General features: G+C 43.9%; 1 protein-coding gene across 2 annotated transcripts in view; it reads right to left on the bottom strand.

Moving 5' to 3' along the window:
• Nucleotides 1-243: 243 nt before the first annotated feature.
• LOC112571885 (protein Wnt-7b-like) overlaps nucleotides 244-17,070 on the bottom strand; it is an 84,529-nt gene continuing 67,702 nt past the window's right edge. For both annotated transcript variants that reach the window (XM_025251235.1, XM_025251236.1), the window contains exon 4: nucleotides 244-6,858. In XM_025251235.1, the coding sequence (XP_025107020.1) occupies nucleotides 6,376-6,858 (483 nt within the window). In that variant the 3' untranslated portion in view covers nucleotides 244-6,375. The remainder of the gene's footprint in view (nucleotides 6,859-17,070) is intronic.

Here is a 17,070-nt window from a genome sequence, read left to right as displayed (position 1 = left end):
CGTAGCATGTCCTGGAAAGTTAATAGGTTTTCTTTCTGTCTTTCGTCAAGTTAGCTTTGCCTTGCGTTGATTGGAGTTCACTTTCTTGTGTTCAAGTCGAGTAGTGATATGCAAACATAAACACAAAACATAAACACAACAAACCACACTCTGCATGTATTCACATGAGTTCACTCACTCGCAGCAGCACTCCTACTCTCCTACAACCAATAAAATTTAAAAAAAAATACTCAGACGAGGTCATTTGGTACGTGGCGCATGTACTTCTTCACAAGAAAGTAGTTTACAATTTGTCAAACATTTCGACACTAGTTGAGGACCCAACACATTAATATTCTTCCTTCCCATGAGTTTATAAAACGTTGGCGAAACTGCCGCAGGACGAGTAAATGCAAGATCACGCCATCACAGAACCGAGGCTATGAAGGTCAAGGCTGCATACCTCTTCCCACAAGTCACGTGTCTAACCCCACAAGTCACGTGTCTCACCCCACAAGTCACGCGTCTAACCCCACAAGTCACGTGTCTCACCCCACAAGTCACGCGTCTAACCCCACAAGTCACGCGTCTAACCCCACAAGTCACGTGTCCAACCAACTTCCACCAGTCTCGTCAGAAGCAGTCAACAGCAATAAAACACAAAGACCTTCTGAATTTTTGTATGCTCGACAGTAGTTAAACAGCAATTACAACAGATAATGGTTTATATTGCAAATATATACAGAAAGTACATTCGCCCGGTGTGGTAACAAAAAACAAACAAACAAAAACAAAAGATGATTAGATCATTGTTGTAGGTGACCATGTTCTTTGACAACCCTGTCACCTTTAAACGCTTTAGGAAAACATTTCTTTTTTTTTCCCCAAACAAAAAAAAATTCATATAAACATCACTCAAAAGTTGAATGCGATGACATTGATCATTGTTGTGAACAATAAATTATTCCGAGATTTATCAAAATTTCATGATGGTTTGACCACGTTAAATACGAAAACTAAGAGATCAGTATATACGGACAGAGTTTATTATGTTTTAAACATATAAGCAAAATATAGGGTGTTTGGAAACGTTTACTTTTTTTAATTGTCTGAATCGGAAAGGTAGACATTATGTAATTCTACACCATCATACCGTAACATGTCCAAGTGCAAAATAGTACAACTTTCAACAAATGTACACCAAATTTCTTCATATTTAGTTAGTCTGCGTGAAGTACGACTCTTACAAATACCTTTTATACAATCTCACATAAATTAAAGTAATACATAGACTCGTTTACTGCGGTTTACTCGCTGTCTTCTCGCATTTTTCGCACACTCCATAAGCAATATTTTAGGACAAAGTATGTGGAGTTTTACTGAGAAGACAGATAGTCCAAAGTCAGACAGACATGAGTAAGCATTCTGCGAAAAATCCGAACTGTTGTGAAAACTAGCTTTACACAGTTAAGAAAAAAATCCTGAACATTTTATCAAAGAGAAAGGAAGGAGAAGAATGTAAAGAATGAGAAAAAAAATAAGTATAAAAAGAATTAATATTTCTATGGAAAACTAAATAAAACTGAATATAGAAAAGTAAAAAAATGTCGTTTTCTCTATAAGATAAAAAACAATAATTTTAATATCTCAGCTAAAATGTTATGGTTCTTGCATACCCTTTTAGCGCCGCAGATTAAATTGCATCTGTGCGGCTAGGTTGGCGGACGAAACGCATAATAAATACGGTTGTAAATGAAAATTCGGCATGTAAAACTGGAAAATGCACGGACATCATAAATTATTAAAAACCTAAGCCCTCACCTCTTTTGTCTCAAAAGAAAAAAAAAAACGAACCTTCGGTTGACTAGGGTACATTCACCCTCCCCTCCCCATTCCCCGAAATGTTCCCCCCTGGCTATCTTGCATCTTGCCGTCCTCGTCGCTGCTTCCATTCTCTTCTCTTCCATGTCCTTTCACTCAAGAGCCTCACCAATACTGGGAAGTTTAAAATAATAAAAACTTTCTGGATGGATTCACTATATCCATTTCAAGGAGGCTGAATTCATTCCGCTTTCTTTTAAATTAACCAAAAATTCATTTGCGATGATAAATTAAAAAGATACAATGTAACTTTCCTCTGAATTTACTGAAAGTGTCATGGTGTAGCATGGAAATCACATTTTCCTGCTGGTATTTTGAATTTTTCAGTCGAAATTTATGCTTCTTCAATGTTTTCTTTTTCTTTATACTTCTAAACCTTTTACTCTGTTTCTTTTGAGATCATTAACACCTTTCTTTCTCATGGATTTGAATTAGGGACCAAAGTAAGAATTTGTTTGGTGGGTATTGTCAAATAAAATGTTGAGAAAAACAAATATGTCAGTAAAAGGTAGGCTCTTTTTATATAACTGGAGGACACAAATTTTCAGTAACTGAAGTGATGAATGGCATGCAGGTTTTCGTTGTGGCTGACCGAATGTGGCTGCACCCGGGGTAGCCCAGATTGCAACTACTGTCCCCACCCTCAGGTGATGAAGGGGATAAAATTCTGTTTTAGGGACCTCACAAGCTTTTACCCAAGGCTTTTAAGAAAATGGAGGCCCAAGGGGAATGACTTTATGAGACAATTTTCCAAATACTAGCGTTTGATCAGGAGCTCGTTATAAATATAACTTAAAATTTTAATTTTATCTACAGCTTCGTCTCAAATAAATTCATAGAATAACAAGTACACGGTACACTAGGACAAGATGGCCTGGAAGTAAACTTGGTGCACTCCCTTTTAACCTTTTTTAATATTTAATTTAATCATAGTTTTCACACCTGTAAAGAATTCCACAATCTTCTAGGGCGTAAAAGCTTGTAGACCATTAGCAACAGTAACCAGGGGGTTCGTAGAAGGCTTGCGACCGGTTAGGTCCATTATTTCATTTTCTTCCCACTTTCGACTGCAGTCTGCAAGGAGGCGAAAGCTGCTTGAAGAAAAGGAGAAAACCCATCTAATTTCAGACAAGGAAACCGAAAGACATACGAAGTCTACTGAGACACGCGGAAAAACTTAGAACTACACGTTGCAATGATGGAATGATGATATACGCCATGGGAAGTGAGGAGGAGAGAAAGGGAGATAACACTCACAGGAAGTGGTGCGGCAGACGTCACTATTCTCATGGACAGGAAAAAAAGACGATTGAGGAGTTTGCTTTGGTAGGAGGGTGGGATTGGGGGACAAAATAAAATAAAACGCACGTGGATTTTCGTTCCAATCAGTCGCACACGAGCTTCAGCTGGTGTTAACCCTCCGAAGCCAGTCAACAAAGAATGTGGTTAACAAATCGTTGTGAGATGGATGAAGTTAAGAGCAAAGCGATGATCGCGCAGCGTAGAATCATAGAAAAGCGTGGGTTGTCAAAGTCGTGGTGGGTTGTCGCAGTTGCTTGGACCGCATCTAGGTTTGGGTCCGTTGTCCCATGTGAGAACGTCCACCCTATTTCTGAGTACATTTAACACTTTAAGGTGTAGACAAAAACGATGAGGACCACATACTGATGTGAACCTAATGGACAGGCCCTGCCTGCCTGTGCTTGAAGCCGTCAACTCGCCATAAAGGAGATGATGAAGCGGCAATGTCTCAATACTTCCAATGCACCGTTACTGCATTCTCCTATTTTTCATATAATGTCAATGTTTTTGTGGTTCTCGTAAACGACTTCGAAGGTGAGGAGGTATGTATCAATCTGTTCATGGTCCATGGTTTATGTGACATCACACATAGTAATGCCTGTTTGCTCTAAGTTCTATTTCAGCATGTACACGAGGTCTATTTAGTGATGCCCAATAGGTAGAGGGTCGGAGGATGAATTTGTCCGACTTGCATGATGACTTCAGATGAATGCGACACGTCGATATAGAGGGGAAGCTGACATCTTGACAGCTCATGGTTTAGTTACTCGTCATCATCTTTCACCTTCACTGTTGAGCAGTTGTCGAGTCCTCTGCTGGTGGTATCAGAGAATAGTAGTGTAGCTATATCAGTGGTAGTAGCAGTTGCAGGAACAGAAATCGTCTAAAGTGGAGGCTAGATTCAATGGAATCTACTTCCATTCGTCGGAATCTTGTTTAGTTAAGTACACAGTCGAATACGTTATTGCGCACTCTTTCTCCCTCCCTGTATAGAAAAGTATGCACACATACACACATACGCACATACACACCACTTTGCGTGCAAAGAGGTATTTCAACGTTAAGAATACACGCACACAGGAAGTGCAAAACATGCGCAAGGACACAGTATTGCAAGCGGGTATTCCACTGACAACAAGCGTACATCTATAGCGGATACAGCGAGCTGTTAAACATGTTATTCTTCCCCCACATAGGTGTACATGGGTAATGTGTACATTCCGATGTCAAATGTCAAAATTTCATGCTTTCAACCTCTGGACCATCGTGCTAATGGACGTAGGTGTAGTTCAATTCTTACATCACGAAATCGCTGTTGAAAGTTTCTTTCGTGTTTTGAACGGAAGTCGTACATCAGACCCTCATACTGCACTCTTCTTTTCTTTCTTTCTTTCTTTCTCTCACTCTCTTTCTCTCGATCTATCGATTGAATGCATTGTTTTTTCGCGTTCATACTTGCAGAGTACACATTGGACCATTCACGCACGTGCGCACGCCTTATGTACGCAGGATGCATCCAATGAACAACCACAACCAAGTCATGTGATGCCACAAGCCAATCTGACCTTGTCCGCCATAGCAGCCAAAGACACGTCATTCCAAGCGACAGGATGACGTCACCGATGACTTCATCACAACTCACAAATATTGACAACTTTTTTGACGTAATGCCAAGTTCGCAAGTTACTTCCCTTGACACCTTCTCTTGGTTATCGTCCTTCATGATCTTCGATGTCTCTTGACCAGCATGGTAGCTAGTGGAAACAGTTTTCGAATAGTGTCAACTAACTGAGTGGCAGTTTTCTGCACGATTGCTACCCGCTTCCGTTTGGTCCTCACCTCACCCCCAAACCACCCGCCAACCTGCAAACACACAATATTGTGACCTCAGTGCATAGCCCAGACACGCACGCTCACCCCTATCCCCATACCCCATACCCCACCCTTACACATACACATCATCGCCTTGGTAGTGTCACAACTACATCCTACTCATGTCTTCATCTCTCTGACACCAGTCCCCATCCCCAACATACCCAAAAATGTCGTCCTTGGGTTTTTTTTATGGGGTAGGGGAGTGTTCTGTTAATGCTCCAATAACACTTGTCTTGTCCTCATCTTGGCGACAAGCGTAGGTCACTAGTCATCGCCTTAGAGACGTCAAGTGTCGGAAGTGACCCTTGTCCCTCGAACCCGTTTGATCACGGCATATCACGAGTCTACCTGAAGTTGTGACAAGTGTCTGTCAGCTGTGGACAGGGAGATATGTCAACGCTAAAATAAAATCCGTGAATATTTCTGTAGCGTCAAGCGCCATGTCGTGCTGACGTCACTGATAGTGCTGGCCACCACGTGACTAAAGTCGACGCCGCCAATTATGGCCAGTTGGTGGTTACCTGTCTGTGCGCAGGCCGGAAGAAAGAGGATGATGGGACTGTTGTGTCGTTACCAGTGTCAGCAGCCATGTTCATCGTGTGTTTGTGCCTATATTGACAGTGCCACCCGTCTTGAACACGTGTGTAGACCCAATGCCAACAGATCGGTTGACATCGGGGTCCTGGACCATCTGTCATGTCAACAAAGACGTGTTGATGACGTGTTTACACGAGTTTACAGCAATGGGTTGTTGACAACGTTGCTGTGAGTCAGATATACGAAACACTGATGGGAGAGTAAACAAACAAACTGACTTTCTTGTTTCAACGAATTTTCCAGTCCATAATTATCCACCCTAATTTGCACATAAAGATGCGAGTCAGTTGCTTGTATATTGCTCGAAGCACGTGATAATAAAACGTTAGACTGCTTGCACTTCCATCCTCAAGCACGATTGCATTGTCTCACGTGCACAGACTCGCGGACACCCGTGACACCTCCCTCGGGTGCATAATCACGTGATTTAGTCAGCAGAAGACCTTCAGGCAGCTCCGTAGTCATGGTGATGCAAAGGCGGTGGCGAACTGCATCACTCCATCTCTCCCCCTTCCCCTTCACAGAACCGCCAACCTCATGCTCACCCCCGTCACGCGGCCTGTTCAGGTGGTCATGGCAACCGACGTTATCACGGCAGCACATAGTAATAACAATACAGCGCAGCAGTAACATTAGTACTACACACACGTGCGCGAGGGCAGAATCCGTGACGTCATGGCAATGGGCGCTGCGTGGCTTGCAGGTGTACTCCTCCGTCACTTGCAAGGGGCACTACTCTGGTCACTTACAGGTGTACTCCTCGGTGCGCTCGCTGCAACGCTGACAGTTGACGCGGCAGCACCAATGGAACTTGCAGTTGCACTGCCAGGTGCGGGTGTACTGGTGCGTGTTGTACCCGCGCCCGCAGCACATCAGGTCGCACCCGTCCGTGCCACCCGAGGTGCGGTTGCACTTGCGACCCACCGTCCCCAGCGAGCCCGTGCTGGGGTCGAAGTCGCAGTAGTTGGGCGAGCGCTCCAGGTGCACCAGGTGCTTGCGGCGCGGCTTCCGGTGCGGCCGCTTGGAGCGCTTGAGGACGAGGGAGATCGGGGTGCGGGCCCGCCGGCCCAGGTAGGCCTCCACCAGCTTGGACTTCTTGTATCGCTTCTTCAGGTCGTCGCCGATCTTTCGAAAGGGCGGCAGCGTGGCCCAGCAGGTCTTCATCGTGCACGACCCGGACACGCCGTGGCACTTGCAGTCGGTCCCCATGCTGTACTTCACCGCCTGAAACACATCAACAGGCAGTTTCAAGGACCAGGTTCCTCAACAAGCACCCGACACAACTCCTCTTAACAACCAGAACTTAACGGGTTGATGAGACAGAGGAAGGAGAGGGTGGATTTCACCATCAAGTCTACACATATCGTGAGCTAGATGAGAGGAAGGCGACATAAAGAGAGGCTAAGATCCATAACCGTGGATAATTTGGGATGAAAATCCATATTGCCTGTAACCAATTTTTACAAATCAAAATTAAAACTGTCTTCAGGACTCCAATAAGTAGTAAACAGTAATATGAAGCCGTGAAAGGAAAATTATGTAATATGTATGATATGTTGAGAAATGTTAGGTCACGACACGAGAGATGTGAGGTTAATGATGCCTGACACTTGACTAGTCCATAGTAATAGCAGAACTCGACCAATTTCTTTCTTCGGAATTGCAGGACTCCAAAACACAACAAAGCAAAAAAGAAACACAATCAATCAAGCAAAATCACAAACCCAACAATAAAACCACAAATATAAATAAGAAATGAGGAAAATAAAATGAAAAAGCGTGAAAACATTATTCTTTACGTGATGGAAACAAGAATAAACTCTCCTATACCAAGAAAATAAAAGCAATAAAAGACAGAGAAAACAAACGATATAAAAAATATCTTAACATCGGATGGAAGACAAACAGAACGCATAAAGAGAAAGAAAAAAAAAGGAGTGAGGCCACGCCTGGTCTATCTCGTGTTTTCGTCAGCAAGTCAAGTTACAGCTGCGTGACTCGAACCGCGCCCTTTGTGTCCCTGTGAAGGTGACCAGCTGCTTCTCCCCATGAACCTCAGCGGGCAGTCACACGTCAGCGCCCTTTCCCTCTCCTCCTCCTTCCCCCTTGAATCACTGCTCTCTTTTTATTGAGGCGAAAACCACAAAGACCGTTGCCTTGCTGTGACCCAGCGGGGGTCACTGGGTTTGGAATAATGCAATGCTCTTCCCATAAAGCCTTTCTCTGACGCCACAATGTGTTCCCTCCCTCGTCCTCCTCACTAAACTCCCCCACAAGACAAGAGTAGGGTGTTAACAAGAAGACCGCATGGACAAACAAAACTATCGTTCCTTGCAGGATGCCGTAACTTAATCCAGTCACGATAATCCACATTTGCATTCGCCATTCTCTGTGGTATTGTGATGTGTGGGAAGAGAATCTGATCTTTTCCCATTTTGCATGATTAGTTTCTGCGGAGGTAGAAGGCTTAGTGTGGTGTACATCAGTGCAAATATTTTCAAATCTTTCTTGACCGTTATCAGCTGGACGTGCGAAGAACTGAAGACAAACTAATGTTTTGGATAGTACTCACGGACCGGAAACAAACTTGTGCTGAGGTAAGGGAAATGTTGATGCTCTTTGCCATGATTAAGACACATTAAAGAACGACAATGATCATTGCAATTAAAAACGCAGGAGGATGAGAAAATTAATTATTTCTATACACTCCATTCATCCCTGTTTTAGTTATACAGAATAAACCTTGCTTTTTCTGTAACCCTTATCTCGGCCGTCATAAGAAAAAAAAAATCCCAAACAAACACGAGCACACACAAGCCCCAAAAGTAGCAAAAAATAACAAAACCTCAATACCCTGTAAAAAAACAGGGGCAGCGATTGATTTGGAGCTAAATTAGGATACAGCACATGATCTTCATATCCTCCTACCCCTCTTCAGCACCCACGCACTTGTCACGCGGCCTCAGCCCTCGGCACCGCCGTTAAATCAAAAACCTTGTCTCCAAGCGCCAGACGTGTGCAAACAGGTGTGTCTTAATCTGTCCCTGTAAATTTATACCGACAGATTAAATCAATATGCTTTAGTGTGTGTGAGGGCAGGGTCACACAGGTCACCACGCTCGGTGCTAAAGACTTCGGATCCCCCTCTCACACACTCACACACACCATCATACCCACACACACACCACACACACGCACGTACCCTATACCCCTACCCCTCCCTGAAATTTCTAACTCGTGTTGTTGTCTATGAACAATGGTGACGTCACGTTAGATCCGCCATTACTGGGTTGGGCGACCTGCGAAGAAGAAAAAAAAAGCTATCTGCGCCAGGGTTATAGGAAAAGGAAAAATCCATTGTAAAACATTATTTTGTTCGGCATAAATTTTGTTTTCTCCCCCATTTCACCCTCCCTCTCCTCATTTCCTCGTTGGGCAAACGTTCTCTTCGCGATGGCGCTGTGCACGCATGCCCAGACATTCAAATATCTCTCCGGGTTTAAAAGCAGGAAATACAGAGCAGAAAAGTTCAAGTAATAAAAATGGTGGTGGCTGTCTCGTGTATAATAATATTACAAGCTGGCAGAATAAGTTGCATAACAAAAGTCGGTAGGATGAATAGACTGAACGGATGAGTAGTAGGGATAGGAATAAGTGGATGAGTAAAGGTAAGAGGGGTAGAAGTAAAAGGATGAGAAGGAGTTCGAAAAGAGTAGGCGGTGAACGAGCAGAAGACAAAGACGATTTCTTTTAGATATGTAAAATACAGAAGTAATTCACTTCTTTAAAAAAAATACTCACATCAGCAAAGGTATTAATGGTACATCTACGTTGATGTCGGATCGTTTCCCACAAGACCAGGGTAAAGTAAAGGTTATGTGAGGCAGGTTTTTAGTGTTCAGATAACAGTAAAGAACAACAATTTTATGTGGTAACTACTTCATACAAAATACTCGTCACAGCCAGGTAATACAATTTTATCATTTAATGTAAAAATTTATATATTTTGACATGTGTTCAGCGGGGAGTTTTTTCAGACTGTTTCAAAAAATTCCAAAACCCTATCGCTTAACAATGGAAATAGCTTCTTTCTATTCCAGAAAGTACATTAAAATTACTTTCATAAGTTCCATTTGCATAAAGACTTCGTTCCTACTCTTCTGTGCACAATTCTACCCTGTAACCATTTTATTTTAATTTCATGGCGCGAGGATCCACGTACCAGTAAGAGCAATGGCACCAGAAAATTCTTGCAGGAAACGATTTTCAATACAAACAAAGCAGCCCTAAACGAAACAGTTGGAGCATTACTAAATAAAACAGTTGGGCTTGCCGTGGCCGTGCTCGGTCCTCCTCCACCCCGCATCCCAGAGATGTAAAACTCGCCCGGAAGCTGGCTGGGACGAGGGGAGAATCGACCACCATCCCCCCCAGACACGGCAGGTAATGACGGGCAGAACCACGCCACCCCACTCGCCCCCAGCCTCCCACCTTCCGTGTCTCGCCGGACGAAGGAATCCGTCTGAGAAACCAGGTAGAGGTCGCCTGTGTCGGCTTGGCTTCAAAGGGATCGAGTTTCAGCATCGCTGCAGCCAATGTACGACAACTCTGACATGGCAATTACCAAATGACAGTAAATTGGAATGTGTGTGCGTGTGTGCGTGTGTGGTTGAAAGGATGCATGTTTACCTTTCATCACGTGGTACTACCAGACATGACGAGCGCTACAGTTTACCTATCAGGTCCCCCTGCCACCCTTCATATCCTCATCCTGCTCTCAAACTTTCGTTGTCCTACTACCTTCTCTCTTTGTCCCTCTGTGTAGTGATGTTGGCTGGAGTAACGGAAAAGCGTTGGTCACTAAGACAGTCTAGGAGTTCGGGTCTCTCTAAACGTATTAGCTCGTCCTGAATCAGTTAATGATTCGGTATAAAACAATCAATGAACCAACCAACCAACCGTCTTCTCACGTTAGAAGACAAGAAGATCAAAGCTGGAGTCCAAGATTGTGTTTTGAAAATGCAGATGAATGAGACAAAAATAATTTTTATTATTTGTACCTTCTTCATCCACATCCTCGGCAGCTTGTTTCCTTGACGACACAGAGGCAAGGAAACGTCCTTTCCCAAGCGAGGATGTTATTAATGGCGACAGGTCACTGGTTCACCGGAAGTGCTGTTGCCCGCGAATTGGTCCAACGAGCTCTGAGTGCTGAGCTTGGCTCTTCTACTAACGAAGTTTTGACCTCAAACACGACTAAAGTTTTTTCCGGGGCTGCTTTCAGATGTTTACCCTGTGGTAGCAATAACTGAGATGGCGTTTGTCTGTACTTCCGGCGCAATTTTCAGGTTAAAAGCTTTTCTTAAGAGGACAACTAGGGACTAACCTTTGAAAGATTGGCAAAGTTTATGTCCTCATGTCAAACGTTTGTTTATATTTGTCCCATTAAGAACCTCTCTCTCTCTCTTTCTTTCTTATATCTATATATAAGCTTACATACACACACGCGCACGCATGCGCGAACGTACGTCGAGTCACGAGAGGAAAGAGAAGGGTGCGAGAGTGAGTGAGAGAGAAGTGGTTCGCGTGACAAGCAGGTGGTCTAGAGATCAAGGGATTAGCTGCTTTGTACTACACTTGTTGTCTCCAAGCTTGTTTTACTTCCTTTGCTTCATGTGTGAGTGTCGATTATCACCAGGAGCAAGGAGGCCACGAGTTTGGCGGGGGGCTACCCTGCACTCGATATAGCTCGCTAGAAATCGAAACGGGGAGGCTTAAAAACCGACAGAAAGACAGAATAGAAACTGAAGTCAGGAACAAAAGAGCCCTCAGGGATCACAAACGTAAAAGCAGTGGGTGTTTCACGTGAAGGGGCACTCGACTCCCACGTTCCCCTGAAACAGTTCCTGAGGTTTCACCCCACACACACCCATCTACCCACACACACAGATCTGCAGTTATCTCCCTTAGCTTAATACTCCGCTGCTCAGTCTTTGTCTTGTTTTTCTGAATGTCCATCGTCGACTGCGATTACAGGGATTTGTATAACTATGATAACTATTATAACTTCCAGTTAACAGCAGAAAGAGGCATTAGACGACCTAGCTTCCGGTTTATTCACATTCTTTGTTAAGGCTTGCCGAGACTAACCGCAGAGAACTTTGCAAGAGGCTAAGCGTTGGTCTTGGCAGACAGACAGCAGTCCACCTATACACATCCGTGGTCGGCCAAAAGTCCTATAAGTCTGACTGATTGGTCCAGCATCAAACAGCCAATTAAACCAACAACCCTCGTTGTCCTCCAAAGGGCGACAGCCTCAAAAGTTTCTGCGATTCATCAGACGCTTCTTTCATGAAGGAATAATAGCGGTGTATCCATGGTCGGCTATGGGAGATGTACCCTGCATTTCATGCTAACAAGACGGACGAGGTTTTCCTTCAAATAAAGATTCGCAGCAGAGATAACGAGAACCAAAAGGAAGTGATAACATGAAGAAAAAACCCAAACATTAACCGAAGGTGGTCAATGCGTTTTTACGACCATTCAAGATGAGCTTCTAGCCTTAGGGTTTGTTTATGAACCTGATAGGGGGGCCCGACAGAAACTACTGGTTGTTCACATTCACGTGTGAAAACACATCAAAACCACCAGAGGAGGACAGCCCATTTGAGAGCGCGTCCCATTTGGAGATGACAATGCCATGTGAGAAATAGCTGCAATCAGATGAGTCGAAAACACTTCGTCCATTATAGTTTTAGCCAAAGGACCATCATTTCGATCTCATAATTGAGAGATGGAATTTCCGTCGCAGTGCCGAACATCAAAACAACTGTTAATGGAAGTGTTTCATTGCGCACAGCGGCCCCTTTAAAAGGGGAAACGAAGGGCACTCATTTTTATGAATACTTCGTCTGCGGATGAATATCATTACGTCAACACGGACGCCGGACGTCCTTCCACAAAGCCTTGAAAGTCTCAGGGTCTTTCCGCGATGAAAAAAAAATCCGTGGTGATTCTGGGACTTCTAATTATTCAATTAATGGTTGTCTTTGATTGCCCCCGTCTGTCGCTAGAGGTAGAAAATATGAAGATCAGAAAATATATTTTGTTGCAGATGGACGTAAACACAACCGGCGCTGGAGTTTTCTTTTCTCTTCTTTTTTTTTTTAAGTAGTTGTGACAGCTGTGATGGGGGTAGCTGTGATGGATTCAAGCAATTCACACAATATAGCCTTTTTCTGTTTAACAGTATCAACTTCTAAAAATTATTGATGATGCGTTAGTTATTTAATGTTAATTATTATACTAGCCAATACTAAGTACTAAACGGGGTTGGGCTTTTTTTTCCATCAAACACGGCAATGAAGGGATCTGAATATATTTTCCGCTTAATAATAAGCAAACTTTTAAAATTGAATGCTTTCGCCTTGACGTTTTCAGCCAACGGTTGTCTTAGAGACAAACATTATGATGATTACTAGTTAAAACTATATATTTGAATGAAAAAATTGTTACTGTTATTTCTGCAATGTTTAAAAAACTCATTTTTACATCAACAAACAGTTTTTCGATGTAAAAATTTATTAATAAAGTATGATGATGCTGATAAGTATTATCATTCTGTAATTATTGCTATTTCAGTAGCATGTTTATCTGTGATTAGTGGTATTCCAGTTTAGCACAAACAGTAAATAAAAGATGCATCGATATCTTGACTTTTATTCAATGTCGAAATGTGTGTCTACTGAAGACTGTGCATACAAATCTGTCTGTCTCTCTCTCTCTGTCTGTCTCTCTCTCTCTCTCTTAGTCGTCAGGTGGACATCATGACATCAGCAAATCGGTTGTAGGCGCCAGTCTGGCCTACCCTGTGGCCCTTCCAGTGAGCAGGTCATCCAACTGGAGGCCTGTCCACTCCTTGATGTTACTCAGCCACCATTTTTACTGCCTGTCTCATCTACTCCTACTTCCACCCACCCCTGGAGGACTGCCGTGGGCAATGTATCCTGTCGAGGGACATTCCAGAACCATACTAGCTTCCGCTTCTCTGCTTCATTGAGAGGAACTTTGCTGTGAGACTTTGGGCGTGAAGGTGTCATCCAAGAACGGAGAACTTTTTGATATTATTCAAAGATGTTGAAAGTTAGAGTCATGCGAGAAGTGTGAACAAGGAGACAACCGAAAAACTCACGCATCTGGATTTAAAATATACAACGAAATGAGCGTGCACAGACAGAGGGACACGCAATGGGACTGAACGAGGTGTGAGTAGAGTTCATGGCGAATGATGGTGCAGATGAGCAGTGCTCGGGCGTTTCCGCCTGTCACGCTCAAAGCATCCAGAAACACCGAACCTTCCGTGTCAAGCTATCAGTGCTGGTGTCAAACAGTGAATGAATGTCACCCAGCCCCTGTGTCAAACCATGAGCGATCGCCGATGACTCCAGGCAGACCCGACCTTGATCTATGTCCCCTCTCCCCCTTATCCCCTCATACCCCCTTGTCAGACACATCCCCAAGTTTTCAGGTGTTGAGGAAGGGTTCTTTCCCCATCATCCATACCTGGAAACACTCTGTCACCAACTCGCCTCTTGCATCTTGTAGACTAGAATGTTAACTGTGAGGGTATGTCCTGCTTGATTTTGATATCCTCCATCACATCGCCTCATTCCCTACTCTGTCTGTAAAGCCCATCGGGCTCCTGTCCACGTGAGGAAATGCATTTTATTATTATTATACAGATAAGTGACAGCATTATTTTATGCAATTTTATTCAGACTACTTTTTTCTGTAGTGAAGCTCCAACACAACAAACTGTGGCAGCCATAAAAGCTTCAGGATGTCATGTTTCATCAACGAACTACGCCGATCAGTCAAGCGTGTGATTCCCCCTCCCCATACCCTCCCCCAGTGCTCTCCATGCTGTCGTCGCATTAAAATCTGTCACAGACGAGGGCGGTCATCATCATCAGCGCCGTTAGCGATGAGGGCGCTGATTAATGTTTGTGATAAGCGGCACACCAGCAGACTGATGAGGGTCACGGAGACTCGGAGGGAATGCCATTGGCCATAGTGGGGAGGGGGAGTTGAGGGAAGGAGGATACGTGTCTCCTGTGCAGGTACTCCGCGAGTCTTTATTCGTTCCTTTGTGAGAGTGGGTGAGTGTATTTGTTTGTAGTAATCAGACTAGACGTGAGTTTTCAAGAGAACAAGATGTCTACAAGAAAATGTCGATGTTTTGCGCAAGAAGTTCTACTGTCTGGTGTCTGCTACCTCCATCTGCGGACACCTGAAAAAGCCGAGGGGCGATCTCGTGCCGCCGCCACCCTTTGTGTCATCAAAGAAATGCAGGACAGCTTTGATTTGGCGCGGATTAGGCGCAGAGGAAGGCTGATTTACAAGTGTGTGTAGGACCTTGAGCCGACAACCAGCTCTCTAAAGCGCCGCCAATGGGAAAGTCAACATCTGTAACCACCTTGTCCGCCATCTTGCCTGCGATCCGAGCCGGAGTCGAGGAAGGAAGGTGGTGGTGGTGGTGGAGGAGAAAGGGGGAGCGCGAAAGGTCAAACGTCATTTTCACTGTCCAGTGGTGGCGATGAGCGGGTCGTGGGAGGGTAGAGAGGCCAGGGTGTCACGAACTGGTCCTCTAAGATTGATTTGAAACATGGCGGCAAGGGCGTGAGTTTGAGAGAGAGAGAGAAAGCGAGAGAGAAAATATGGAGAGGATACAGACAGAAGTGTATGAATGAATAAATGAAGCCAGAAAGGTGTAAATGAACGAGTGAAGTCAGAATGAACTTCTGAATTGCCGTTGTACAAATTAATTTAAGTGTAGTGCGATGAACAGAGGTCAGAAAGTGATCAAGCCACACTCTAGAAAAAAAACAACTTCAAACACTTGTTCAAAAATTGGTCTTGTTCATTGTTTCCTGTGTTTAAAAAAATCAAAATGATAAAGCTTCCGCATTAAACGCAGGTAACCAGTCGTAAACGATACCAGGATGCGCAGATCTGAGTGAAGTGAAAGGAGGCCATCTTGGAGGAGGAAAAGTAGTTTAACTGCAACGTGCGCGGCTTCGATACAGAGTTTCTATAGCAACGATTGACCTTAACTTCTCCTCGATGTTCAGAATAGATGTTTCTAACGCCTAGACACACGTGACAGCGACAACCGATCTAGATAACACACCAACAGTATGGTCCTGATAGAGAAAAATTGCTTTTATTGGGCATGTTCATCCTCTTGAAAAAAGAGAAATCAACAAAAGGCTGAACATCCTCAACAAATCTAATGACATTATTTTATAATATAATATATTACATCTTTAATATTTAATTTTGTATTTATGTCCTTCCAGAATAGCAGACCTTTGAGAAGATGGAAAACATCTTGAAAGAGGTGAGCGTGAAGGCGGTGAGAAGAGAGATGAGCAGCAATGTCGGGTATGGAGGTCGACAAAGGCGTTCTGTGGCGGAGGAGGTTGTGTTTGTGCTGCTTGAAACAAGACGAGAGGCCAAACTTCCCGTCCAGGTCAGAGATTTGCCCGCCGTTACTCCAAACAGGCCGACCGATGTCGTCCTCAACACAGCTTCCTATCTCGACCTACGCATGTTTTCTTTGATGTAGCAAACCCATCACCTTTCCCCCCTGAGTGCCCGGGGAAGGTGGGAAGCTCGCCTTGCCTGCAATTAATCTGACGCGAGGCCACTTCATTACTGATTAGCCCTCGCTAGTCACGATACCTGCACCCGGACAGCGGCACAGGCACCGAGCGGAAAGGGAAGAAGTGGTGAGTGTCTACACTACGTCACATCCTGTTTGGCAAAACTTGGTACTTTTACTCGCAGTTCAAACAAGAGAGAGGGAGGACTGAGTGGACAACTCTATGATAGGGGAAGAACGACAAATGTTGACAGTAAAACGTGTTAGCAACGACTTTAAGTGTTTAACGTTTCCTGAATGGTAAGGACGAAACTGTATTACTTAACATAACAGTAAAACATGCTTACTTGAATGTACTTTTAGAGATGGGCTTGTAGCGACAATGAAGTGGAGAAGGTGAAAGAAAGATGTGGAAAAGCTCAGAGAGAGAGAGGATAAAGGGAGAGCAATGAACACTGAGAGGACGTAAGATCAACAGTTATCTGAAAGCACATGTATTAATCAGAGGGTAATGGTTGAAAATCATTTTAAAGAAACCTATCCATGACCTTACACGTAACCCAGTAATAATAATTAGCATTATTATCTATAATCTTGTCAGTACCATTTTCCTGGCTTTTGATTGGTTCTTTCAACACTGAGGGTCTGTATGCCGAGGATTCCCCTCGTGACGTCTCAGATGAAGAAGAACTGAAAAGGCGATTAAATGAGACGAGTAAAGGGCTTCGGTATGCGGCTTGAGCCTGGCGAGAGAGAGAGAAAGGGACAAAGCG

The sequence above is a fragment of the Pomacea canaliculata genome, linkage group LG9, assembly GCF_003073045.1.
Source record: "Pomacea canaliculata isolate SZHN2017 linkage group LG9, ASM307304v1, whole genome shotgun sequence".
Taxonomy (NCBI): Eukaryota; Metazoa; Mollusca; class Gastropoda; order Architaenioglossa; family Ampullariidae; genus Pomacea; species Pomacea canaliculata.
This window is presented reverse-complemented; position numbering and strand designations above follow the sequence as displayed.